This window comes from Delphinapterus leucas, chromosome 14, assembly GCF_059928025.1.
Source record: "Delphinapterus leucas isolate spDelLeu-1000000601 "Yukka" chromosome 14, BTC_Dleu_Yukka2, whole genome shotgun sequence".
Classification (NCBI taxonomy): domain Eukaryota; kingdom Metazoa; phylum Chordata; class Mammalia; order Artiodactyla; family Monodontidae; genus Delphinapterus; species Delphinapterus leucas.
Window position 1 is genome coordinate 7,196,441 of NC_143142.1, and position 22,936 is coordinate 7,219,376.

The 22,936-nt window shown below is 42.6% G+C and overlaps 1 protein-coding gene across 1 annotated transcript in view; it reads right to left on the reverse strand.

The window, feature by feature from the left end:
• Positions 1-13,319: 13,319 nt before the first annotated feature.
• Positions 13,320-22,936, reverse strand: part of KNTC1 (kinetochore associated 1) — a 72,548-nt gene continuing 62,931 nt past the window's right edge. Inside the window, exons 58-64 of the mRNA XM_022598091.2 lie at positions 22,808-22,862; positions 22,655-22,718; positions 21,957-22,086; positions 20,810-20,899; positions 20,197-20,342; positions 19,300-19,390; positions 13,320-18,012 (exon numbers count right to left, since the gene is read on the reverse strand). Coding sequence (XP_022453799.2) covers positions 17,992-18,012; positions 19,300-19,390; positions 20,197-20,342; positions 20,810-20,899; positions 21,957-22,086; positions 22,655-22,718; positions 22,808-22,862 — 597 coding nt within the window. The 3' untranslated portion in view covers positions 13,320-17,991. The remainder of the gene's footprint in view (positions 18,013-19,299; positions 19,391-20,196; positions 20,343-20,809; positions 20,900-21,956; positions 22,087-22,654; positions 22,719-22,807; positions 22,863-22,936) is intronic.

Sequence of the window (22,936 nt, forward strand, 5' to 3'; positions counted from 1 at the left end):
GGCTTCCCTGGTGGCGCAGTGGTTGAGAGTCGGCCTGCCGATGCAGGGGACATGGGTTCATGCCCCGGTCCGGGAAGATCCCACATGCCGCGGAGCGGCTAGGCCCATGAGCCATGGCCGCTGAGCCTGCACGTCCAGAGCCTGTGCTCCGCAACGGGAGAGGAAAAAAAAAAAAAAAAAAGATATGTTCATGGATTAATCCCAGAACCTTAACTTGTGAATGTTCCCTTATTTGGAGAAAGGGTCTTTGCAAATACGATTAAATTTAGGATCCCAAGATAAGATCATCCTGGATTATCTGGATAAGCCCTAAATCCAATGGCAAGCATCCTTATAAGAGGCACACAGAGAGGAGAAGGCCATGTGAAGACAGAGGAAGAGGCTGGAGTGATGCAGCCACAAGTCAAGAAACAGCTAGGGCCACCAGAGCTACAAGAGGCAAGGAAGGGTCCTCCCCTAGAGCCTTTAGAGGGAGTGCGGCCCTGCCAACATCTCAATTTTAGACTTTTGGCCTCCAGAACTGTCAGAGAATAAATTTCTGTTGTTTTTTTGTTTGTTTGTTTGTATTTTTTTTTGCAGTACGTGGGCCTCTCACTGTTGTGGCCTCTCCCGTTGCGGAGCACAGGCTCCAGACGCGCAGGCTCAGCGGCCATGGCTCACGGGCCCAGCCGCTCCGCGGATGTGGGATCTTCCCGGACCGGGGCACGAACCTGTGTCCCCTGCATCGGCAGGCGGACTCTCAACCACTGCGCCACCAGGGAAGCCCCAATTTCTGTTGTTTTAAAGCACCAAGTGTAGGGTCTTCCCTGGTGATCCAGTGGCTAAGACTCCGTGCTCCCAATGTAGGGGGCCCCGCTTTGATCCCTGGTCAGGGAACTAGATCCCACGTGCTGCCTCAACTAAAAGATCCCGCGTGCTGCAACAAAGACGTGGAGCAGTCAAACAAATAAATAAATATTAAAAATAAATAAAAAGTGAAGCACCAAGCGTGTGGTAACTTGTTATAGCAGCCCCAGGAAACTAATATGCAGTATGGAGTGCCTTTTTGAGCAAAGTGTATGTACCAGGCCAGCTGAAAGCTGTCAATCAACCAGTGGATGGCTCCCCTGGGCTGGTCTAGTCAATTGAAGCTCAAACGGTGACATGACACGGTGCTCGAGCCATGGGCTTCTCTCTCAGCACAGCACATAGTGACACGAGGACTGCAATTCGATTTTTAAAAACTTCCCCACTCTGGCCTTTATGGGTCTAAAACAATCTTTTGTTTTCAAACCTAGTATTATCTTTCTCATAAACATTCAGTTGAAAACAAATTAATCCCCATAATGCTCTAGGTGGTGTCCCTGGAGCCTGCACTTGGCCTTGCTGGCTAATTGAGGGACTCCAGCGACACTGGCTGATGTCACTGCTTTCCCTTAACCACTCATTGCAGGGAACTGCTGCAGTCTTTCCTTGTGTCTATTGTCATGGAGGATCCAATCAGAACACTTCCTCTCTTCCACACTTTCGTTGTACCCTGTGCTTTTTTTTTCTTCATCACATTTATCATGATATTAATTTAAAAATGATCTGCATAACCCCAATGTTCATAAGTGACCATCGACAGATGAATAGATGGAGAAGATATTACATATATATATATATATATATATACACAGTAGAATACTGCTCAGTCATAAAAAGGAAAAAGTTTTGCCACAACAAAAAAAGATGCAAACTCACAGAGCACAAACTAGTGGTTACCAGAGGGGAGAGGGAAGGGGGGGGAGGGGAAATACAGGGGTAGGGGAGTAAAAGATACAAAATATTAGGTATAAAATAAGCTACAGGGATATATTGTACATCACAGGGAATACTGCCAGTACTTTATAGTAACTATAAATGGGGTATAACCTTTAAAAATTGTGAATCACTACATTGTACACTTGTAACTTATAGCAACTATACTTCAATTTAAAAAAAGAAAAAAGTAATTATTGATAGATAAAAATAAATGAATAAAATGAGCTGCAGAATTATTTGTTTAACCTCAATCTCCTCCACCACACTGTTAGCTCCATGAGGACAGGAGCTAAGGCTCTCTGTCTCACCGTAATCTCCCGACTGCCTTGCCCAGTGCCTGACACATAGTAGACACACAAGAAATATTTGTGCAATAGACAAAGAAATGAATTCCATACGGCTTGGTGGTGGAGGCAAAGGCAAATCTGGGTACACAAACCAGAATCTAGACAACGTTAAATAAATGGGAGTTCCTTGAAACACATTCCCAGTGTTTCAAAGGTGCCATAAGGAAAGCACACCCTGGATCCACCAGGGTCCTTCCTTTAGTATATTTTAAGAGCTTCCATTTCACACAGGCTTCATCGTCTGACATGCTGTTTGTCATGACCTTAGTTCCCACACTTCCTCCTTAAGACAGATGTTTGCAGAACAAACAATCCCCAAAGGAAAGCTTGCTTGGCAGGTAGAACAGTAAGGTTCACACCCTTGAACAGAATACAAATTGATCTCACAGTGCGGGGAGGGGTGGTTGACAGAGACCTTGACTGCCTGTGTCATGACATGTGAGGGGAAGTCTAGGGATGTGTTTCAGAAAATTTTCTAGTAATTCCATTCCTAGGTATATGTCCCGGAGAACTGAAGATCAGTTACTTAAATCAATACATGTACAGGCACGTTCAGAGCAGCACTGTTCGCAAGAGCTGAAACATCCATCAGCAGCTGAATGGATAAACTCAATGCGGCATATCCACGCAATGGACTCTCAGAAAAAGGAACGAAGTACTGATGCATGCTACAATGTGGATGGACCTCGAACACATTAGATGAAGTGAAAAAAGCCACAAAAAAGGCCACGTACTGGGACTTCCTTGGCGGTCCAGTGGTTAGGACTCCGCGCTTCTTCCACTGCAGTGGGACACAGGTTCGACCTCTGGCTGGGGAACTAAGATCCACATGATGCGCAGCCTGGCCAAAATAAAAAAAGGAAAAGAGGCCCCGTATTGTATGATTCCAATGTCCAGAATAGGCAAATCCTTAGAGACAGAAAGATTAGTGGTTTCGCAGGAATCGGAGGGGAGGGAGAGAGGAATGGCTGTTTAGTGGGTATGAGCTCTCCTCTGCAGGGTACTGCAAATGTTTTGGAACTCAATAGAGATGGTGGCTGCAAACACTGTGAAGGTACTAAATGCCACTGAATCGTTTACTTATAAAATGGTTAATTTTATGTCGCGTGAATTTCACCTCAAATGAAAAAAAAAAAAGACCTTTGGAAATTCTTGCCTAAGGATGTAATGTTTGGAGCAGCTGAGGCCTGCCACCCCCCATCCCCCATCCCCCGCTCTTTTTTTTTTTTTTCTTTTTGCGGTACGCGGGCCTCTCACTGTTGTGGCCTCTCCCGCTTCGGAGCACAGGCTCCGGACGCGCAGGCTCAGCGGCCATGGCTCACGGGCCCAGCCGCTCCGCGGCGTGTGGGATCTTCCCAGACCGGGGCACGATCCCGTGTCCCCTGCATCGGCAGGCGGACTCTCAACCACTGCGCCACCAGGGGAGCCCCCACCCCCCCTCTTTTTAAAAAAATTTTTGGTCGCACCACGGCATGCGGGGTCTCCCCCTGCAGTGGAAGCATGGAAGTCCCAGCTGAGTCCTTTTGTGAGGAAACAAGCTACGGCCAAACCAGTACATTAAAGGATGGCTGAGTGGAAAGATGGAAAGAACCTGGGCTCAATTACATCATTGGCAAGTTCTGGGAACTCAATATCTGAACTTCTGATTATGCAAGATAGTAAATGCCCTCTTTACTTAAAGCCAGCTCTAGTTAGGTTTTTTATTACTGGCAGCCAAAAGACTCCAAAGAAGGTTCTGAAAAATCAAGGCAAATGTACTGATTTTATCCAAATGGGAGCAAGAATCACACGACTAACAGTAGCCATGTTCGTGCGTCTCTCCCTGGAGAGAAAAGATAGCGTAATGAGTTGCTACAGCTAAAGTGAAAGAAACAAACCTTTTCAGCTTGTAGGTAGACAGCTAATGATAAAGAATTCTCAAGTGCAGTTAAATCTCAGGGTTAGGTAAGGAGTATGTGTATGTGCGTGCGTGTGTGTGATCCCCAAGATGAACCCAGGTCTCATACTGTCTCAAGCCAATCTTAGTATTTCAAAAACAGGGAAGGACTAGCTTTAGGTGCAATATGTAAATAATTATAGGATTGTCGGCTCTGCGTACTGCAGGCAAGATGCAATCGCTAGCCACACCACTGAGTTTGTGTGGCTTCTCTCGGGCTTTGAGAGCTTAGCAGAGCACTGAAATGTGACCAAACGTTGTGAAAAACTCATGCTTTCTCTGTGTGAAATGTCAATTCTATGCGGTGAAAGTGAGCACTTCCCTTTTCAAAGTCAGGTTGACTTTTCTGAATCACTAGGCTGTGACTGGGAGAAAGCAGAGGAAGATAGAAGTGGATCCCTCTCCACCCCCTTTCCCTCAATTTTCTGTGGTTCTGGAAAGTTCTGGCACCTGTTGGGCTGCACCCCACAGGCCAACAAGCCCTGTGCTTCCCCAGCTTCAACAGCCTGGAGTCAGCTACAGATATATCAATGGTTCAATGGATGGGGGAGCTTACACATCTGAAGCAAGGTCCTGCGACACCCCACCTATGCAGCGGTCGGTGGGCAGGACATGGTGGCGGTCTTCGCTCCTGGGGGGCAGGGGAGGTTACCAGTTATAGGAGAATTGACCTCACGTGGGCTCATTAGTTGCCAGGGAAACTAGCCGAGGGACACGCCCCTCACCGCCCCTTTATTCCTCTTTCCACTAGCTGGGGCCTGGGACAAGTACTTAAGAAGGTCAGTCCTGTGCGTAGGGTGTAGGTGAAGCAGGCACTGGTCGGGCAGGGGATGGACAGAGAGAAAGAGAACAGCCGTGGTCAGTGGCCTGATCATACACAGCCTTGTCCGTTTCCTGCTCTACTCCACAGACAGAAAGCTTTCAGAAAAAGGATAATGCAGCTGGATGGGCTTTTATAAGGGCATTTAAGGGCTAATATTAGGGATTAATAATTGAAGTGTGAAAAAAATAATAATAATTGAAGTGTGGTTGGATTTGATCTTGCTCTTACTATATTTCTTGGCACTTAGTCCTAAGTCATTGTGTAATGTGTAAACTATTAAAATAAATGACTTAAGTCGCCTACGGTAAAAACCTGTTTCACAGCTGATGGATTAAGGGAACCAGGTCCTTCACCCATGCTGATTCAGGTGCTATATTTGTCTATAAATGTTGCAGGGCCTTAGCCATGATGGAAATGAATTAGGATGTATTCCTCTGAGAATCTCTAATAGGGACATGGAGTTACCTTCCTCTCTGTCTTCACATCTTGGTTGTTTTTTATTGACTCAGCTGGGATTTCATATATTCAATGGGTCTTCTCTCTAAAGAGGTGAGCTGTTTATTCAAGAAGTCTTGAATCGCCTGGAATGTGAGGTATTTCCAAAACAATGGGTAAGTGTGCTTAAATAAAAGGAAACAAAACAGAATCCTGCCGACTTTCAGAGTGGGGACATTGAGTTAAATCTAAACTACTGCCAAGGTCCTTTGGGGCTCTGCTTATGAGCCAGCTGCAAAGAAAGGGAAAGGAAAGAGGAATAAAAAATTGGCTTTTGAGACTTGCCCTGCTGGTTACTTGTATCCACTTTTGAAAGCTGTTGATTCTTTAGCTTTTCTGTAGATTTAATGGGATAGTTACAGGAGACGGATGACGGTGAGAGTGGCACACCACTGTGAATGTACTTAGTGCCACTGAACTGTACAGTTAAATATGGTTAAAATAGTATGTTTTATATCATGTGACTTTTATCACACACACACACACACACACACACACACACAAAATGGGATAGTTAAAATGCACATGAGATTGGGTAACACGGCCAAAACCACAGGATCCAGAGCGGAGGGCTAGGTTCTGGTTCAAAAACCTGAAAAACTGAACTCTGTAATCACCAAGGAGGAAAACATTAGTGAAACATACATTGTTTACTAATTAGAATCAGGGATGAAAATAAGTAAACACTTAGCCATAGAAATCAGAAGGAGGTTGTCATCACGTTTCAAAAGAATATGGTTCCTATATTATTCAGCCCTAAAAAGGAAGGAAATTCTAACATGTGTTACAACATGGATGCAGCCAGAGACATTATGCTGAGTGAACTAAGCCAGTCACAAAAGGACAAATACTGTATGAGTCCATTTAACAGGAGTTCCCTAGAGTAGTTAAATTCATAGAGACACGAGTAGAATTGTGGTTACCAGGGGCTGGGGAAATGGGGAGTTATTGCTTAACGGGGACACAGTTTTAGTTTTGCAAGATAGAAAATTCTGGAGCAGGATGGTGGGGATGGTTGCCGAACAGTGTGAAAGTATTTAATGCCACTGAACTGCACACTTTAAAATGGGTAAGATGGTAAATTTTATGTGTATTTTACCACGAATAAAATTTTTTCTTTAATGGAAAAAGAAGAAAGAACATAGTTCCTAATCTATACTGGGAATGTCCTGTGTCTTGATTTGGGTGTTTATTACATAGACACATTGTCTTTGTGAAAATCCATGACGATTTCCGTACTGTTCTGTACCTTAGTTTACTTTAATTAAACTTATAAGATGAGCGCTTCCCTCGTGGTGCAGTGATTAAGAATCCGCCTGCCAATGCAGGGGACACGGGTTCTAGCCCTGGTCCAGGAAGATCCCACGTGCCACAGAGCAATTAAGCCCGTGCTCCACAACTACTGAGCCTGTGCTCTAGAGCCCACGTGCCACAACTACTGAAGCCGGCGCGCCTAGAGCCCATGCTTCGCAGCAAGAGAAGCCACCGCGGTAAGAAGCCCACGCACCGCAACGAAGAGCAGCCCCGCTTGCTGCAACTAGAGAAGCAGCAATGAAGACCCAGCGCAGCCAAAAAAATTTGAAAGAAAAATTTGTAGGATGATTGTGGGACTTCTCTGGCGGTCCAGTTGGTCAGGACTCTACGCTGTCACTGTTGAGGGCCCGGGTTCGATCCCTGGTCAGGAAACTAGGATCCCACAAGCTGTGAGGCGCGGCAAAAAAAAAAAAAAAAAGTATATAAAAAAAAAAAGTATAAAATGATTGTTTCTTATCAGTGGCAAAGTAGAGAGCTCACTCTCACTTAAAGGAGTACACACTTTATCCAAAGGCAGAAGCAGTAGAATTTCAGGAGGCTGGAGTGGTTTGAAGTGTCCCCCTTACTCCCCAACCACAATATTCACGTCCACCTGGAACCTCAGAATGTGACCTTACTGGGGAATACTGTCTTTGCAGATGTAATTAAGGTAAGGATTAAAATGAGATCCTACAGGATTAGGGTGGGCCCTAAATCCAATGACAAGTGTCCTTATAAGAGACAGAAAAGGGGAATTCCCTGGCGGTCCAATGGTTAGGACTTGGTGCTTTCACTGCCAGGCCCAGTTGGAGAAGTAAAGACCCCACAAGCCGCACAGAGTTGCTATAAATAAATAAATAATAAATAAATAAATAAAAGACAGAAAAGGACAGAGAGACACACGGAGTGGGCCATGTGTTGATGGAGATAGAGACTGGAGTGATGCTGTCACAAGCCAAGGAACACCTGGCACCACCAAAAGCTGGAAGAGGTAAGGAAGGATTTTCCATTAGAGACTTTGGAGGGAATGTGGTCCTGCTGACACCTTAATTTTGGACTTCTGGCCTCCAGAACCGTGGGAGAATAAGTTTCCGATGTTTTAAAGCACCCAGTTAGTGGTCATTTGTTATGGCAGCCCTAGAAAATGAATACAGAGATATTTGGGGCAAATAGAAGAGAAACTTGAGTTTTCTCCCACTGCCTTTCAAGAGACCTAACCAAGGAGGTTGGATGAAGATGATGTGATAGCATAACTTCGTCACTGGCTTTCATCCTTCTGGTTCTTTCTCTTTCCCTCTTAAGAGCTCCTCTTTCACTCTTCCATACAACCCTCACCACTTACATTTTCTTTTCACTCTCGCTAAGCCCAGAAATAAAAATGAAAATATAGAAAAATCCCACCAGTAAACTTGTTTGAACCAAAAGCATGGAACTTTCTGAGAAAAGGTCACCCACTAATATATCAGCATGCAGAATGCAGAATTCTTTTTTTCTTTTTTCTTTTTGGCCATGCTGCATGGCTTGTGGGATTTGAGTTCCCTGACCAGGGATTGAACCCAGGCCCTTGTCAGTGAGAGCGTGGAGTCTTAACCACTGGACCGCCAGGGAATTCCTCAGAATTCTTCTTCTTATTATTATTTTTTAATTTTGGTGAAGTGCAGTTTATCAACTGTTTCATTTATGTCTACATTAACATTTTTAAAAATTAATTAATTAATTAATTAATTTATGGCTGTGTCGAGTCTTCATTTCTGTGCAAGGGCTTTCTCTAGTTGCGGCGAGCGGGGGCCACTCTTCATCACGGTGCACAGGCCTCTCACTGTCGTGGCCTCTCTCGTTGCGGAGCACAGGCTCCAGATGCGCAGGCTCAGTAGTTGTGGCTCACGGGCCCAGTTGCTCCGTGGCATGTGGGATCTTCCCAGACCAGGGCTCGAACCCGTGTCCCCTGCATTAGCAGGCGGATTCTCAACCACTGCGCCACCAGGGAAGCCCCAGAATTCTTATTTTTACATGGCAAACTTATGAATGATTCAACTATTACCATCAGTGTTGTATACTGTGGTTGGTTAAGAGTCATCTTAGAAAGAAAGAGATTGAAACACCAGCATATGCATTCATATCATTTGATGACAAAAGTTTTCCTAGATATTCTGGCTCCATGTGACCAAAAACATCATCAACTACAGGGCATGCGATATTATGGGGTGGGAAGAAGAGGAAGAAAGTTTGTAAATTACCACTTCTTCTTTTGAGGTATGAAATATAGTATGGGTTATGAGTAACATCCTTTCAGACTTAAAAAATCAAGTCAAAAAAAAAAAAAAAATCAAGTCTATATAAAGAACACTGGAAAAAATAAGTTGACAAGAATCCTGGTTTTGAGATCATGCCATTTCTCCTGATTCATCATATTATTTCTTTGAATGCAAGGACTATCTTAACACTTCATATGTACATGCATAGTCATATAAATAAGATATTCTCTTAAGTAATTCAAGGAACTTGGATACTGAGTAAATGTCATGTAATAAAGAATGAGTGGGAGTTAACTAGGCAAAGAGAGAATGGGAGCAAAGACTTGAAACAGCATATGGTGTGTGCAGAGAATCGCTCCCAGAGACAAGACAGGGAGTGGAAAAACTCTGATCATAGAGTCTTAACTGATATCTTAAGAATGAGTAAGCCAATATGTATACATATAGAAAATAATAAAAACCCCTCAAAGTATCAAGGTGGTTAAAAAGCTATACGACAGGGCTTCCCTGGTGGCGCAGTGTGTTGAGAATCTGCCTGCCGATGTAGGGGACACGGGTTCGTGCCCCGGTCCGGGAAGATCCCACATGCCGTTGAGCAGCTGGGCACATGAGCCATGGCTGCTGAGCCTGCCTGTCTGGAGCCTGTGCTCCGCAACGGGAGAGGCCACAACAGTGAGAAGCCTGCGTACCACAAAAAAAAAGCGCTATAGGACATAACAATATTATTTATAATAGCCAAAAGGTGGAAACAGCACAAATTTCCATCAATGGATAAGCAAAATGTGGTCTATCTATGCCATGGAATATTATTCCACCATGAAAAGGAATGAAGTACCGATACATGCCACAACATGGATGAACCTCGTGGTCACTAAAGACCACATACTGTATAATTCCATTTACAGGAAATGTCCAGAATAGGCAATTCCATAGAGACAGAGAGTATATTAGTGGTTGCTTGTGGGGGGGTGGGGAGGGGGAATAGGGGGATGATAGCTAAAAGGTATGGGGTTTCTTTTAGAGGTGATGGAAATGTTCTAAAATTGACTGTGGGGACTTCCCTGGTGGTGCAGTGGTTAAGAATCCGCCTGCCAATGCAGGGGACACGGGCTCGAGCCCTGGTCTAGGAAGATCCCACATGCCGCAGAGCAACTAAGCCCGTGCGCCACAACTACTGAGCCTGCACTCTAGAGCCCACGTGCCACAACTACTGAAGCCTGCGTGCTAGAGCCCCTGCCCTGCAACAAGAGAAGCCACTGCAATGAGAAGCCTGCGCACCGCAACAAAGAGTAAACCCCACTCGCCACAACTAGAGAAAGCCCACGTGCAGCAACAAAGACCTGAGGCAGCCAAAATTAAATAAATAAATAAATTTATATTTGTGAATATTCTCAAAACTATTGAATAGTATACTTTAAATATGTGAATTTTATGGTGTGTGAACTATATCTCAATAAAACCTTTTTTTGTTTAAGCTGTAGGATTACTTACCAAGGGAAAGTCAGTTTAGAGGTTGTATTCGTTGGTCTTATGGATGTTGGAAGGAGAGTTCAAAAAGAGAAATTGCTCTAGAAATTTCTTTATTTCCTTTAGAAAACATTCAGCCTTGGTTGTTCTAGAAGCACAAGTTCTTGTTTTCTGGTTGCTTTTGAATATGTAAAGAGTGCCAGAAAGAAAAAAAAAACACTTTGTAGCTCTCTAATTGTTTGTAAAGTTTATGGTAAGACTTAGCTGTTGTTGAGTTAAGATTTAGAATCTTGCTGTGCATCCTGGTTAAGATCATATAGTGTGACGGCCACTCGACTCTGAGATATGCAGATACACTGTGGATTTAACTCATCCACAAATCTCAAGTGGAAAAGGGAGGGGAGATAAGCCAGAATGGAAGACAAGATGTTTGTCCTGGCATTTTTTCCCCTTCATCAAGAGTATTGTAAGGTCTCCCACTAGGATGGCTAAAATTAAAAGGGCTGATATACATGCACCCCAGTGTTCATTGCAGCACTATTTACAACAGCCAACACATGGAAGCAACCTAAATGTCCATCTACAGAGGAATGGATAAAAAAGATGTGGTACATACATACCATGGAATATTACTCAGCCATAAAAAAGAATGAAATAATGCCATTTGCAGCAACATGGATGGACCTAGTGATTATCATACTAAATGGAGTGTCAGACAAAAGACAAATATATGGTATCCCTCATATGTGGAATCTAATTTTTTTTTTTTTTTTTTTTTTGCGGTACGCGGGCCTCTCACTGTTGTGGCCTCTCCCGTTGCAGAGCGCAGGCTCTGGACACACAGGCTCAGCGGCCATGGCTCACGGGCCCAGCTGCTCCACGGCATGTGGGATCTTCCCGGACCGGGGCATGAACCCGTGTCCCCTGCATTGGCAGGCGGACCCTCAAGCACTGTGCCACCAGGGAAGCCCCTAATCTAATTTTTAAAAAAATGATACAAATGAGCTTATTTATAAAACAGAAACAGACTTACAGATATCAAAAGAAAACTTATGATTACCAAAGGGGAAACGTGGATGGGAGGGATAAATCAGGAGCTTGAGATTAACATACGTACATTATTATATATGATAGATAACCAATAAGGACCTCCTGTATAGCTCAGGGAATTATACTCAATATTCTGTGATAACCTATATGAGAAAAGAATCTGAAAAAGAATCAATATATGTATATGTATAATTGAATCACTTTGCTGTACACCTGAAACTAACACAACACTGTAAATCAACTGTACTCCAATAAACATTTTAAAAAATAAAAATAAATTTAAAAAATAATAAAATTAAATTAAAATGACTGATGATTCCAAGTGTTGTCAAGGATGTGGAGCAATCTCTCTCTCGCTGGTGGGAGTGTAGACGGTACAACCACTGTGGCAAGATTGTTTGGCTATATATATATATATATATATATATATATTTTTTTTTTTTTTTTAAATAAATTTATTTATTTATTTTTGGCTGCGTTGTGTCTTCATTGCTGCACGCAGGCTTTCTCTAGTTGTGGTGAGAGGGGGCTACTCTTTGTTGCGTTGCACGGGCTTCTCATTGTGGTGGCTTCTCTTGTTGCGGAGCACAGGCTCTAGGCATGTGGGCTTCAGTAGTTGTGGCACGCGGGCTTAGTTGCTCCGCGGCATGTGGGATCTTCCTGGACCAGGGCTTGAACCCGTGTGCCCTGTATTGGCAGGCAGGTTCTTAACCACTGCACCACCAGAGAAGCCCCTGAACTTAAGATTTATGTGCTTTATTGGATGTAAATTATACCTCAGTATTAAGAGTATTGCAAAGTAGGGACTTCCCGGGTGGTCCAGTGGGTAAGACTCTGCGCTCCCAATGCAGGCGGCCCAGGTTCGATCCCTGGTCAGAGAACTTTATCCCAAATACCACAACTAAGATCCTGCATGCTGCAACTGGGACCCCGCACAACCAAAATCAATCAATCAATCAAAAAGAGTATTGCAAAGTAAAGTCGTCTATCCCAGTAGTTTCCAAAATGGTGTGCACAGGACAATCCATTGGATATAGGAAGAAAGTATTAGCATCTCTATTTTTTATTTCCTCTTTTTAAAAACTTAACTATATTTGATTTATAATACTGTGTTAATTTCAGGTGTACAGCTTCTTTTCCATTGTAGGTTATTACAAGATATTGAATATAGTTCCTATTTCTTCTTTTCAAAATCTCTACTAAAAGAATATACATTGGGAGTATATATTCAGAATTTTTTACTGAAGGACATGCAATAAAAAACTTCGGTGGAGGAGCAGTAGTCTATTATACCTAGGGCACCAACATTCAACAAAAAAGGAACACGTTGGTTATCTTAAGCACCTATGTATGCTTGCTTAGCTACTCCCCCCTGGAGGGATGTGATCACCAAACTATTCAGTCTTATTCTCTTACTTAAAGAAAACTTGTCAAAAACTACCCAAGAGAGGGATCCAATGTGTTTACATAAGCACAGCAAGTAGATTCCAAATTTCTGGGCCCCAGAAGAAACAGAAGAAAGAAGACTGAATATCCTACATGTTGTTAGACCACCTTTTCCATCCTCGGGAAGGGCAAGCAGCGCCTCACTAATTAAATTCTCTACTCCAACTAGTCAAAGGAATGGCCATTGAGCCACCTCATGGAAAGTCAGAGATGATGAAAGACTGTGCATGAGTCATGCAAATTAAATGTAATGCCTTAGTTATTTAATTGTTGCTAAATTCCTCCCTTTTTTTTTTTTTTTTTGGTTATGTATAATGAGGTTCCTTCATTTGTTCATGTGACCATGAAACATTCGAGGAAGGAAATTTACCCTGAAAAATGGGTAGCCAAAATTCATTTATCTCATACATATATATTAAGAGCCTACTACATGAGGCATGGCTCTAAGGTATGGGGACAAAATAATGAATGGTGAGACAATCAATAAAGAAGGCGACAAAGATCATTTTGAACAGTTTTGTGAAGGAAGTACATACGTTCATGCCCTAGCAAGTGACTGGGATGGGGAGACACTGGCCAGAGAAAAGGGGAGAGTGGTAGGAACTGAGGCCAGAAAGGTAGGTGGGCTGGATCCAATTTTAAGCCATGGTATGGATGGGCAGGTAGCACTGAGCTATAACAGATCCACCTTTTAAATCCTGTGCTTTAAAAAATGTGACCCTTGGGCTTCCCTGGTGGCGCAGTGGTTGAGAGTCTGCCTGCCGATGCAGGGGACACGGGTTCGTGCCCTGGTCCGGGAAGATGCCACATGCCGCGGAGAGGCTGGGCCTGTGAGCCATGGCCGCTGAGCCTGCGTGCCCGGAGCCTGTGTTCCGCAACGGGAGAGGCTACAACAGTGAGAAGCCCACGTATCGAAAAAAAAAAAAAAAGTGACCCTCCACAGGGGTTGCCTTTTTTGGGTAGATGTACGGAGAGGAGAACATTTTTATAGAAAATCTTCCTAGAGAGTGTTGACAAAAAAAATTAATCAATAGTCAATCTAAAAAAGAAATGAAAAATTTTACTTGAGCCAATCTGAGGATTATAAGTCGGGAGAGTGTCTCAGAGAGCTCTGAGGACTGCTCCCAAGAGGTAAGGGGGGAGGTTAGTATAGATGTGATTTTGGGGAAGGGTGTGTGCAATCAAGCACACATCTTGATAGAAGGTTGCTGCTACTCACCAGGGAGAGACATCTTAGTGGTTTTAGTGCTTTTCTAAGTATGGGAAGAGGCAAGAAACTGGGTTCACAAAATCCTCTCCTGAAAATATTTGGGGACCAGTTCTGCCAGTTTTCCCAGAGCACAAAGTGACTCATCTCCATCCTTTCAGGAGGTGTAGGTCAGTGACTACAGCAACTAATGACTAGATTCCCGTAGAACCGGATGGTGGGCAACATTCTTTATTTTACAACCCCTTCCTTTCAGTCTTAATTGCAACCAAGGTTTGGGAGGCATTTCGTGACCAATTTGTCTCATGGCACTAGGAATGTGCATTCCCAGATCAGGTGGGGATTTTGTTGATGGGCCACTCAGTGTGCTATTACTGGCCTAGGCTCTGTTAACTGTAACCAAAGGTCTCTGGACCACCTGTCTTACTGGCCTGTTATGGTCCAGGAAATGGTTCCTTCCTGTTGCTTCTTCCCATATCTAGAGCTACACTATTACAATCATTGATCTTATAGAACTATATTTTTGATCATTTCAAGTCATCTAGTCATCATTAATTTTTAAAAAATTTTTTATTTTTTATTTATTTTTGGCACATTGGGTCTTCGTTGCTGCGTGTCGGCTTTCTCTAGTTGCAGCAAACGGGGGCTGCTCTTCGTTGCAGTGCGTGGGCTTCTCATTGTGGTGGCTTCTCTTGTTGCAGAACACGGGCTCTAGGCGTGTGAGCTTCAGTAGTTGTGGCACGTGGGTTTCAGTATTTGTGGCTCTTGGGCTCTAGAGCACAAGCTCAGTAGTTGTGGCGCACGGGCTCAGTTGCTCCCTGGCATGTGGGGTCTTCCTGGACCAGGGCTCGAACCCGTGTCCCCTGCATTGGAAGGCAGATTTTTAACCACTATGCCACAAGGGAGGCCCTGGTAATCTTTTGTTTTTTTTTTTTTTTGCAGTACGCGGGCCTCTCACTGCCGTGGCCTCTCCCGTTGAGGAGCACAGGCTCCGGATGCGCAGGCTCAGCGGCCATGGCTCACGGGCCCAGCCGCTCCGCGGCATGTGGGATCCTCCCAGACCGGGGCACGAATTATGTATCTGAACTTAAATTCAAATATATTTATATTCCATAAAGCTACTTCTTTGGCATATCAAAAGCTAACCCGTTACCTATCAGAACTGTGCATGTCTGTTAATCTTCCACCAATTTATTTGATAAATTTTCCTAATCTAGAATTATTTTATTTTGAGGGATAATTGACATATAACATTAGTTTCAGGTGTACAACATAATGAGTCAATATTTGTATATACAATGAAATGGTCACCACAATAAATCTAGTTAACATCCAGAGCTTTATTCTGAACAATGAAACCAGTTAAGACTGGGAAAGAACTCCTTTTTTAGCGCAGCTTGAGTCCATGAAGCCGGAACGTTCATTTCCATTTGTTACGTTCTAGTGCCACCACTTGACCCTTTCATTCCTTGCACATTTATGCCCAAGAATACCATCACAGGCTCTACTCGTGATCTCAGGCTTATAATTACAGTTTTCTTAAGGTTCAATCACATAGATATTAAAGAAATACAAATGTAAATACTGAGACACTATTTTCACCTATCAAATTAACAAAAAGTTTTAAAAAGTATGATTGCCAGGACTTCCCTGGTGATGCAGTGGTTAAGAAGAATCCACCTGCCAATGCAGGGGACACGGGTTCGATCCCTGGTCCGGGAAGATCCCACATGCTGCAGAGCAACTAAGCCCATGTGCCACAACTGCTGAAGCCCATGCGCCTAGAGCCTGTGCTCTGCAAGAAGAGAAATCACCACAATGAGAAGCCCATGCACTGCAACGAAGAGTAGCCCCCTGCTCGCCGCAACTAGAGAAAGCCTGCGCGCAGCAACGAAGACCCAATGCAGCCAAAAGTAAATAAATGAAAAAAAAAAAAAAAAAAGAGTATGATCACCCAATGTTGGGGAGGATACAGTAAAGCAGACATTCATGTTTCTGGTAGGAATAGGCTTTTGTGAAGAAGACCTTTTGAAATGCATGCAGTTTGGCAATTTGCATCCAGTCTTTAAAATGTCCTTCTGAGACTTCCCTGGCAGTCCAGTGGTTAGGGCTCTGAGCTTCCACTGCAGAGGGCACGGGTTCAATCACAGGTTAGGGAACTAAGAGCCCGCAAGCCACTCGGCATGGTCAAAAAAAAAAAAAAAATCCTTTATTCCCTTTGATCTGGTGAATCTGTTCCTGAGAATGTATCTTAAGGAAATAACTCCAAATAAGGAAAAAGGTTTGTGGAAAATACTGATGTAAATTTCCAGAAGAGAGCAAGTGGATGACCATCTAAACCTACTGCAAGTAGCAGGTTTACAAACGAGGGGATTAAGGCTTTGAGACGTTATATAACTTGTCCAGGATCACACAGCTAGTAGGTGATAGAGCCAGAGGTCAAACCCAGGCTTGTTTTTTATCCAAAACCCATGTTTTTAGTCATATTACATTGTTTCCTGTACAGAAATATTTTTCTCAACAGGCAAAGGCAAACAAATTCTAGTATTATCAAATTCAGTTTATTCACACGTAGAGCAAAAGACTACACAGGCAGGATAGAGGTGTGAGTGACGTTTCTGTGTGCTGGGTCCCGGCTGCAGGCTCTCAACTCCACGCCGCCCTTGCAGGCCAGCTTCCATCCTGCCCTGTCCTGCCGGGGGCTTACAGCCTGCAGACTGTGTCTCCCAGACCCCTTGCCAGATGGCTTCTGTTCATTCCTGCTATTTCTTGGCACTGGCACGAGAATCAGGAGGCTGGAGAAAGCAAAACGCTGCCTCTTTTCCCTTCTGGAGGCGGCAGCACTATAGCCAAGGGTGACCAAGCGCTGCGTGGGCAGCAGTGCCGGCGGGAGGAGGCTCAGCCTCCGGAACAGCAGCGCCAGAGCTCCGAGGCAAAGCAGCTTCCTTTTCTCTTTTTTTAATTAATTAATTGTTTATTTAATTTAATTTTTATTTTTGGCCGCATCGGGTCTTAGTTGCGGCACACAGGATCCTCGTTGAGGCGTGCAGGATCTTTTCGTTGCGGTGCGCTGGCTCTTTGCTGCAGCTTGCGGGCTTCTAATTGTGGCGTGCGGGTTTTCTCTTCTCTAGTTTTGGCACACAGGCTCCAGAGCACATGGGCTCTGTAGTTGTGGCACTCAGGCTCTGTAGTTGCGGCACGCAGCCTTAGTTGCCCTGCGGCGTGTGGGATCTTAGTCCCCTGACCAGGGATCGAACCTGCGTCCCCTGCATTGGAAGGCGGATTCTTTACCACTGGACCACCAGGGAAGTCTCAAAGCAGCTTCTGATGTTAGGCGAACAGCCCCTTCCCTTTAGTTTCTCCAGCGGCCCCTCTTCATCTCCCTTTTGCCTTTCAGTCCTCTTGACAGCTTTGTAACCAATTCCTGACACTCAGTCCTTCTCTGCTTCAACTAGCTAGAGTGGTTTCTGTATTTCTGGCTGGCCACTGACGGATACGCTCTGCAGCAAAGATTATATACATATTTACTAGAATGATGTTAAAAAGACTGACATTCTTATTTATATAGATGGAAGAAACAGGATATAAGTAGTTGCTTTTCTTATGGGGGGAGCAAAAAACTTTCCTTCATACAGAGTGCAAAAAACTAATAGTCTTTACAAGTTATACACGTAACTGGCAAAGAAAATATTTATTAATTTGTAACATGAGTTCTTTATGAGACAGTTATGCTATTATTAAGCATCTTAGTTATTACTTCTCGAGGAACATCTGACAATAGCTACTGTACACAGAATGCACAATTTAAAAACTGTAGTAATAAATAAGGTCATTTGATAACAGATTCCAAACTTCCTCTTATTCTTCTTGAAAAAGGTTCTGATGATTTACTATGATCCATTAAGAAACACCTAAATGGGAAGAAACACAGAAGCATTTTTATGAGTGTCACTTAGTTTTTTAAATAGAAAATGGTTTGATAAACTATAGAACTTAAGCCCTTAACTATATTGCTAAAAATCTACGTATGAGATTATTTTGCATTTTAGACAGATATGATTGGAGAAAAACAGATACATTTTAAGGGCCACAAATCTGTCTCCTGAATCAATATTCTCCCTTTTTGAAAAAAGTAATCTTATGCCATTGAGCACAACAGACTGGAAGTGGAGAAGGGAAGTTATTAATGGATGTTAACAAAATGCAGGCTTATTTTAATGTGACTGATCTGGACCAAGGGAAGAAAAAAACCGCTAATAACTTAATTACGTCCACTAAAACTACCAAAACGTGATCAAAATTAAGATTTTTACCTTATATTTAAGTTCAGAACAGGAATAAAAGTGATTTACGTGCATATTTTATACACAAAAACATTTGGAAGAACATACACCAAATTGTTAACAATGATCTTATCTCTGGTTTCTGAGATTTCAAGTTATCAGTTCTCTTGTTATTATTATTTTTGCTCTTCCAGATTTCTTTTTTAAAAAAAACTATCTATCTATCCATCTAACTATTTATTTATTTGGCTGCATTGGGCCTTAGTTGTGGCATGCAGGATCTTTCGTCATGGCGCACAGGCTTCTCTGTAGTTGTGGCACGCGAGCTGCAGAGCGCACAGGCTCCATAGCTGTGGTGTGGCCTTAGTTGCCCCGTGGTATGTGGGATCTTAGTTCTCCAACCAGGGATCCAACTGGCATCCCCTGCATTGGAAGGCGGATTCTCAACTGCTGGACCACCAGGGAAGTTCCGCTCTTCCAGATTTCCTTTTGTTTTTCTATAGTGAACGTATATGTCTTAGCTAATTAAAGAAGAAGTAATAAAAGCAATGGATACTCCAGCACAACATTAATCAATGCCCTTTAAAATTTAGTTTGTCGGGGAGTTCCCTGGCGGTCCAGTGGTTAGGACTCTGCCCTTTCACTGCCGTGGGCCAGGGTTCAATCCCTGGTTGGGGAACTAAGATCCCTCAAGCCGCACGGTGTGGCCAAAAAATTAAATAAATAAACCCGAGAGTGGAACCTAGGCCTCTTGATTCCTGGTCTGGGACTCTCTCATACAAAAAGTGAAATATAAAAATACATGCAGTCACGCATAAAAATACATTTGTCTCCAGAACAGGTTGGCTCAATTTTAAGACCCTAGAAATAAAAATCGTGTCAGGTTAGAACCCAGTAACTCTGGGCCAGATTTACCTTCAGAGTTTCACAGGGAGTGGCTCCTGGTGGCACAGGTTTCCCACAATGCTTGTAATATTCAGTTATAAAGATGGAAGCTTCATCTAAACTATGGAATCAACAAGAAGAGGGGCATGAGGAAAATGTGGGAGTGATAAATACGTTTGCCCTGTCCACTGTGGTGATGGCTTCACAGGTGTATACACATATCAAAATTTATCAAGTGGCATACTTGAAGTATGTGAGTTGATTATATATATCAATTTTACCTCAAAAAATACTACTTGTTCATAAATGATAACCTGTAATTATGGTTGGATCACAAGTGGTAAACAAGCAGAAAGAAATCCATGGCATGGCACTGAGAAAGTGACACCTCCAGGGATCAGCACAGTTAGACCAAATGTAGGGATGGACCCAGAAACATTTCAATCCTGACTAAGCTTTCCCTTTCTTCTGTGCCAGCCCATTTCTCCCTTCTTTTTACTTTCCAAATCCCCTCCGAACCCTATGCCAAGAAGCTCACTATTTCTAAACTTGTGGGTGCTGGAAAATTAGATAACCAAGCTTAGCAAAAATTATGTTACATATAGCTATTGATTCTTTGGTCAAGTGTCTAAGGAGTAAAGTTGTCATGTAGGGTTTTAGAGCAGGACTATTTTGGGAGGTCAGGCAGCTTATTAATTGTCTGATTCCAAGTTCATGTTCCAAGAGATTGGATTACAAGACAACTAACCTCTTAGTATGTGTTAGTAGCAAGGTATGTGTAATGTAGTGATGCTACAGCTTAATTATTTGGAGCCTTTAATTACAATCAAATAGCTTTACGATTATTTGATATCTTCCTCCAAAATAAAGATAAATTTTAAGGAAATTCTACGTTAAGTTGTTTTTTAAAAAATTTTATTAACTTACCTTAACTCATTTGCCAAATAGTTTACTAGTTCAGTGATGTTGTTGGTATTCATCATGTGTGATTTCAACACTGGGAAGTATTTTGTCTTTGCCAAAATCCCAAACTCCTTCTTATCTATGATATTATTCAGGACCAGACTTCTAACCTGTAGAATGACAGGTATCATCGCACGCAAAATGTGTTAGATGCCATGTCATCTTATTCAATACCAAAACATTTCTGACAATTAGGAGTTAAATTATCATCGCATCCTGACTAAGTCTCCTCTTTGAGGGGGTGGGCAGGGGGGACTGCTTTGGTCCATTTCAGTATACAGTGAATAAATAAAAAGTTGTTGTTAAGCACTTTGGGACTTTTTGCAAGGAAAACTGTTCACAATGACAAGTATTGAAGGCTACAGGTTTTCCACTGAGTAGAGCACTAAATAAACAAGACAGCCAGGGTCCCTACCTTTTAAAAATGTAATGAGGCTTTAATGAAAGCCAAATAATTGTATATATTAACAAACAGATCGAGATGGTAGGTTTTCAGCTTAATCTTGGTTTGGGGAAAATTTATTGCCTTCTAATATCAAGTTTTTCATAACAAAAGGGAGAGGAAATTGCCTCTTACTTGATGTGAAAACCCTGCCAGCTGGCCAGTATTCATATGTTCCTCTAACTGCTGTAAAATGATCTGAGGGTCACAGGAGCCCAGGAAATTCTAGAGAAAAAAAATCAACACATAATTAATGGAAAAGTATAATTACTACTAATTTCTGTCAAACCTGGAAGGTTTTCATTTTTAAATTTGAAATATCATAAAGCATATCTACTACAGCAAAAAAACCACCTCTATCAACAACAACAAAATTATTGAAATAAGGAAAAAAAGCATTTTACAAATAACTATTCCAACAGCAAAGAGTTGCTTAATAAGCATTTTGTCATTCTAAGTGCCAAAAGGAATCTATTTAAATACTAAAACTCTGAAAAAGCATCAATGGATGAGTTTAAGAAGTCAAAAAGGAACAAAGTCAAAGAGAGGCACAGATGGCTCTGAAAAAATGCAACAAACAGAGCAAGTGAGAAATAAAAATTATGTGTGCTCATTTATATAGATCTCTATGTACTGGCTTCTCTACCCGTGGGGAAATAATTGTAAAACATTTCCAAATGCTTTGTTCTATTTATTCTATAGTATAAAGGGGATGGGAGTTATTTTTAAAAGTTCTATCCTCAGAATGCTCGTGGTGCCTTTGTTAGACACCCACACACAACCTGACTCTACTCTCTTTTATTTCCCACATCTAATCACCAAGTAAAGCTGCATCTTTCCCACCTAGCTCATTTTCGTTGCTACCACCCTGCTTTGGGTACTTATCCCCTCAGGCTTCCCCTGCCTAGCCACAAGATTGTTGGATAATTCCTATTCAAATGCAATGATTCCCAAGAGTTTCACTTCTCGCCCCCTCTCTCCTCTGATCAGGCCCACGTGGATTATTCCTTCAAAAATACTGCCTGATCATTTCACTTTATTCTGGCAGGAAAATTCACTGTTCCCCACTGATAAAGAATAAGGTGCAAACTCCTCTTCGGGCATCCCTCAGACAAACCTTCATCTGTCTCTGTCTTGCCTCCCACCAGACCCCCACACAAACCTTCCACCCCACTCATGCTTTACAGGTTTGGTGAAAAGAAAGTGGAACCTTTTGCAGGAGACATGCAGCATGAGACCTTCCACACCCTTGGCAGCCCCGGAGGAACAATTTGCAAAATACCTTTATTTCCTGGTGCCTTTTTTCCGAGTGGGGCATGAGCATTAGACAGGCTAATGCAAAAGCCGGAAGCTCTAACTGGACATACTGCCTGGCCACTCTGATCAGGTCAAGATCATCTGAAACTGGACATCTTCAAGAGAGCACGGTAATTAGTTAATAACCTGTCATATTCACTAGATTTTACTGGCCTTCCTAGTTTTCCACAGTGGTTACCTGTTTATGGTTTCAGTAATTTTAAACATTAAAATGCTGGTGCATAACGTATGCCTAGTAATGAGTAGTTTGAGCCTTTTATGACATCCTTCGTGAAATAAAAGACTTGATCTACAGGAACACAGACTCCTGACTGCAGCTATAATTGTGGCTGAAAGTCCATACATGGCTAAAGACGAATACTTAGAAGACTCAAAATCCATGAGACAACACTGTATGATTTACAGTAGTCACAAAAGGTGCTCTATACTCACATTAAAACTGGGTACAAAGTTTAGGGAATGCAGGTTGAATATAAGTTCACTAGTTGCCCTGCATGTGGAAAGTAGACATTGTAAAAATAATAGAGATACTTTATTTTCAAATCAAGTGGTATGCTTAACTTCCCCCCAAAAAGGAATTACTCATAGGAACGTTTATTAGAAAGGAATTTTATAAGCAACAAATCTGATTTTGGGGGGTAGGAAAACAAATATTTTACTTACTCTAGGACAGCGATGAGACTCTCACAACAATCTGACAGCTGACTGGGGCTTAAAGGACAAGAGGCTGAAAATTAAAAGCAACAATAATGTGTCTATATGCATAACTATAAAAGGCTACTGTCAGTGTGTCGGGGAGAGGGGAGAGAAAGATACCTGAAAGTAATGGTATCTGAACCACGCGCTGCCAGGCTCTGCTGAAGTAGGGAACCTGCAGAAACAAGTTTATTAAAGAATTCATGTCTGGGATCTTATGAACCTCTCTTTATTTTGCAGTCACAGAAC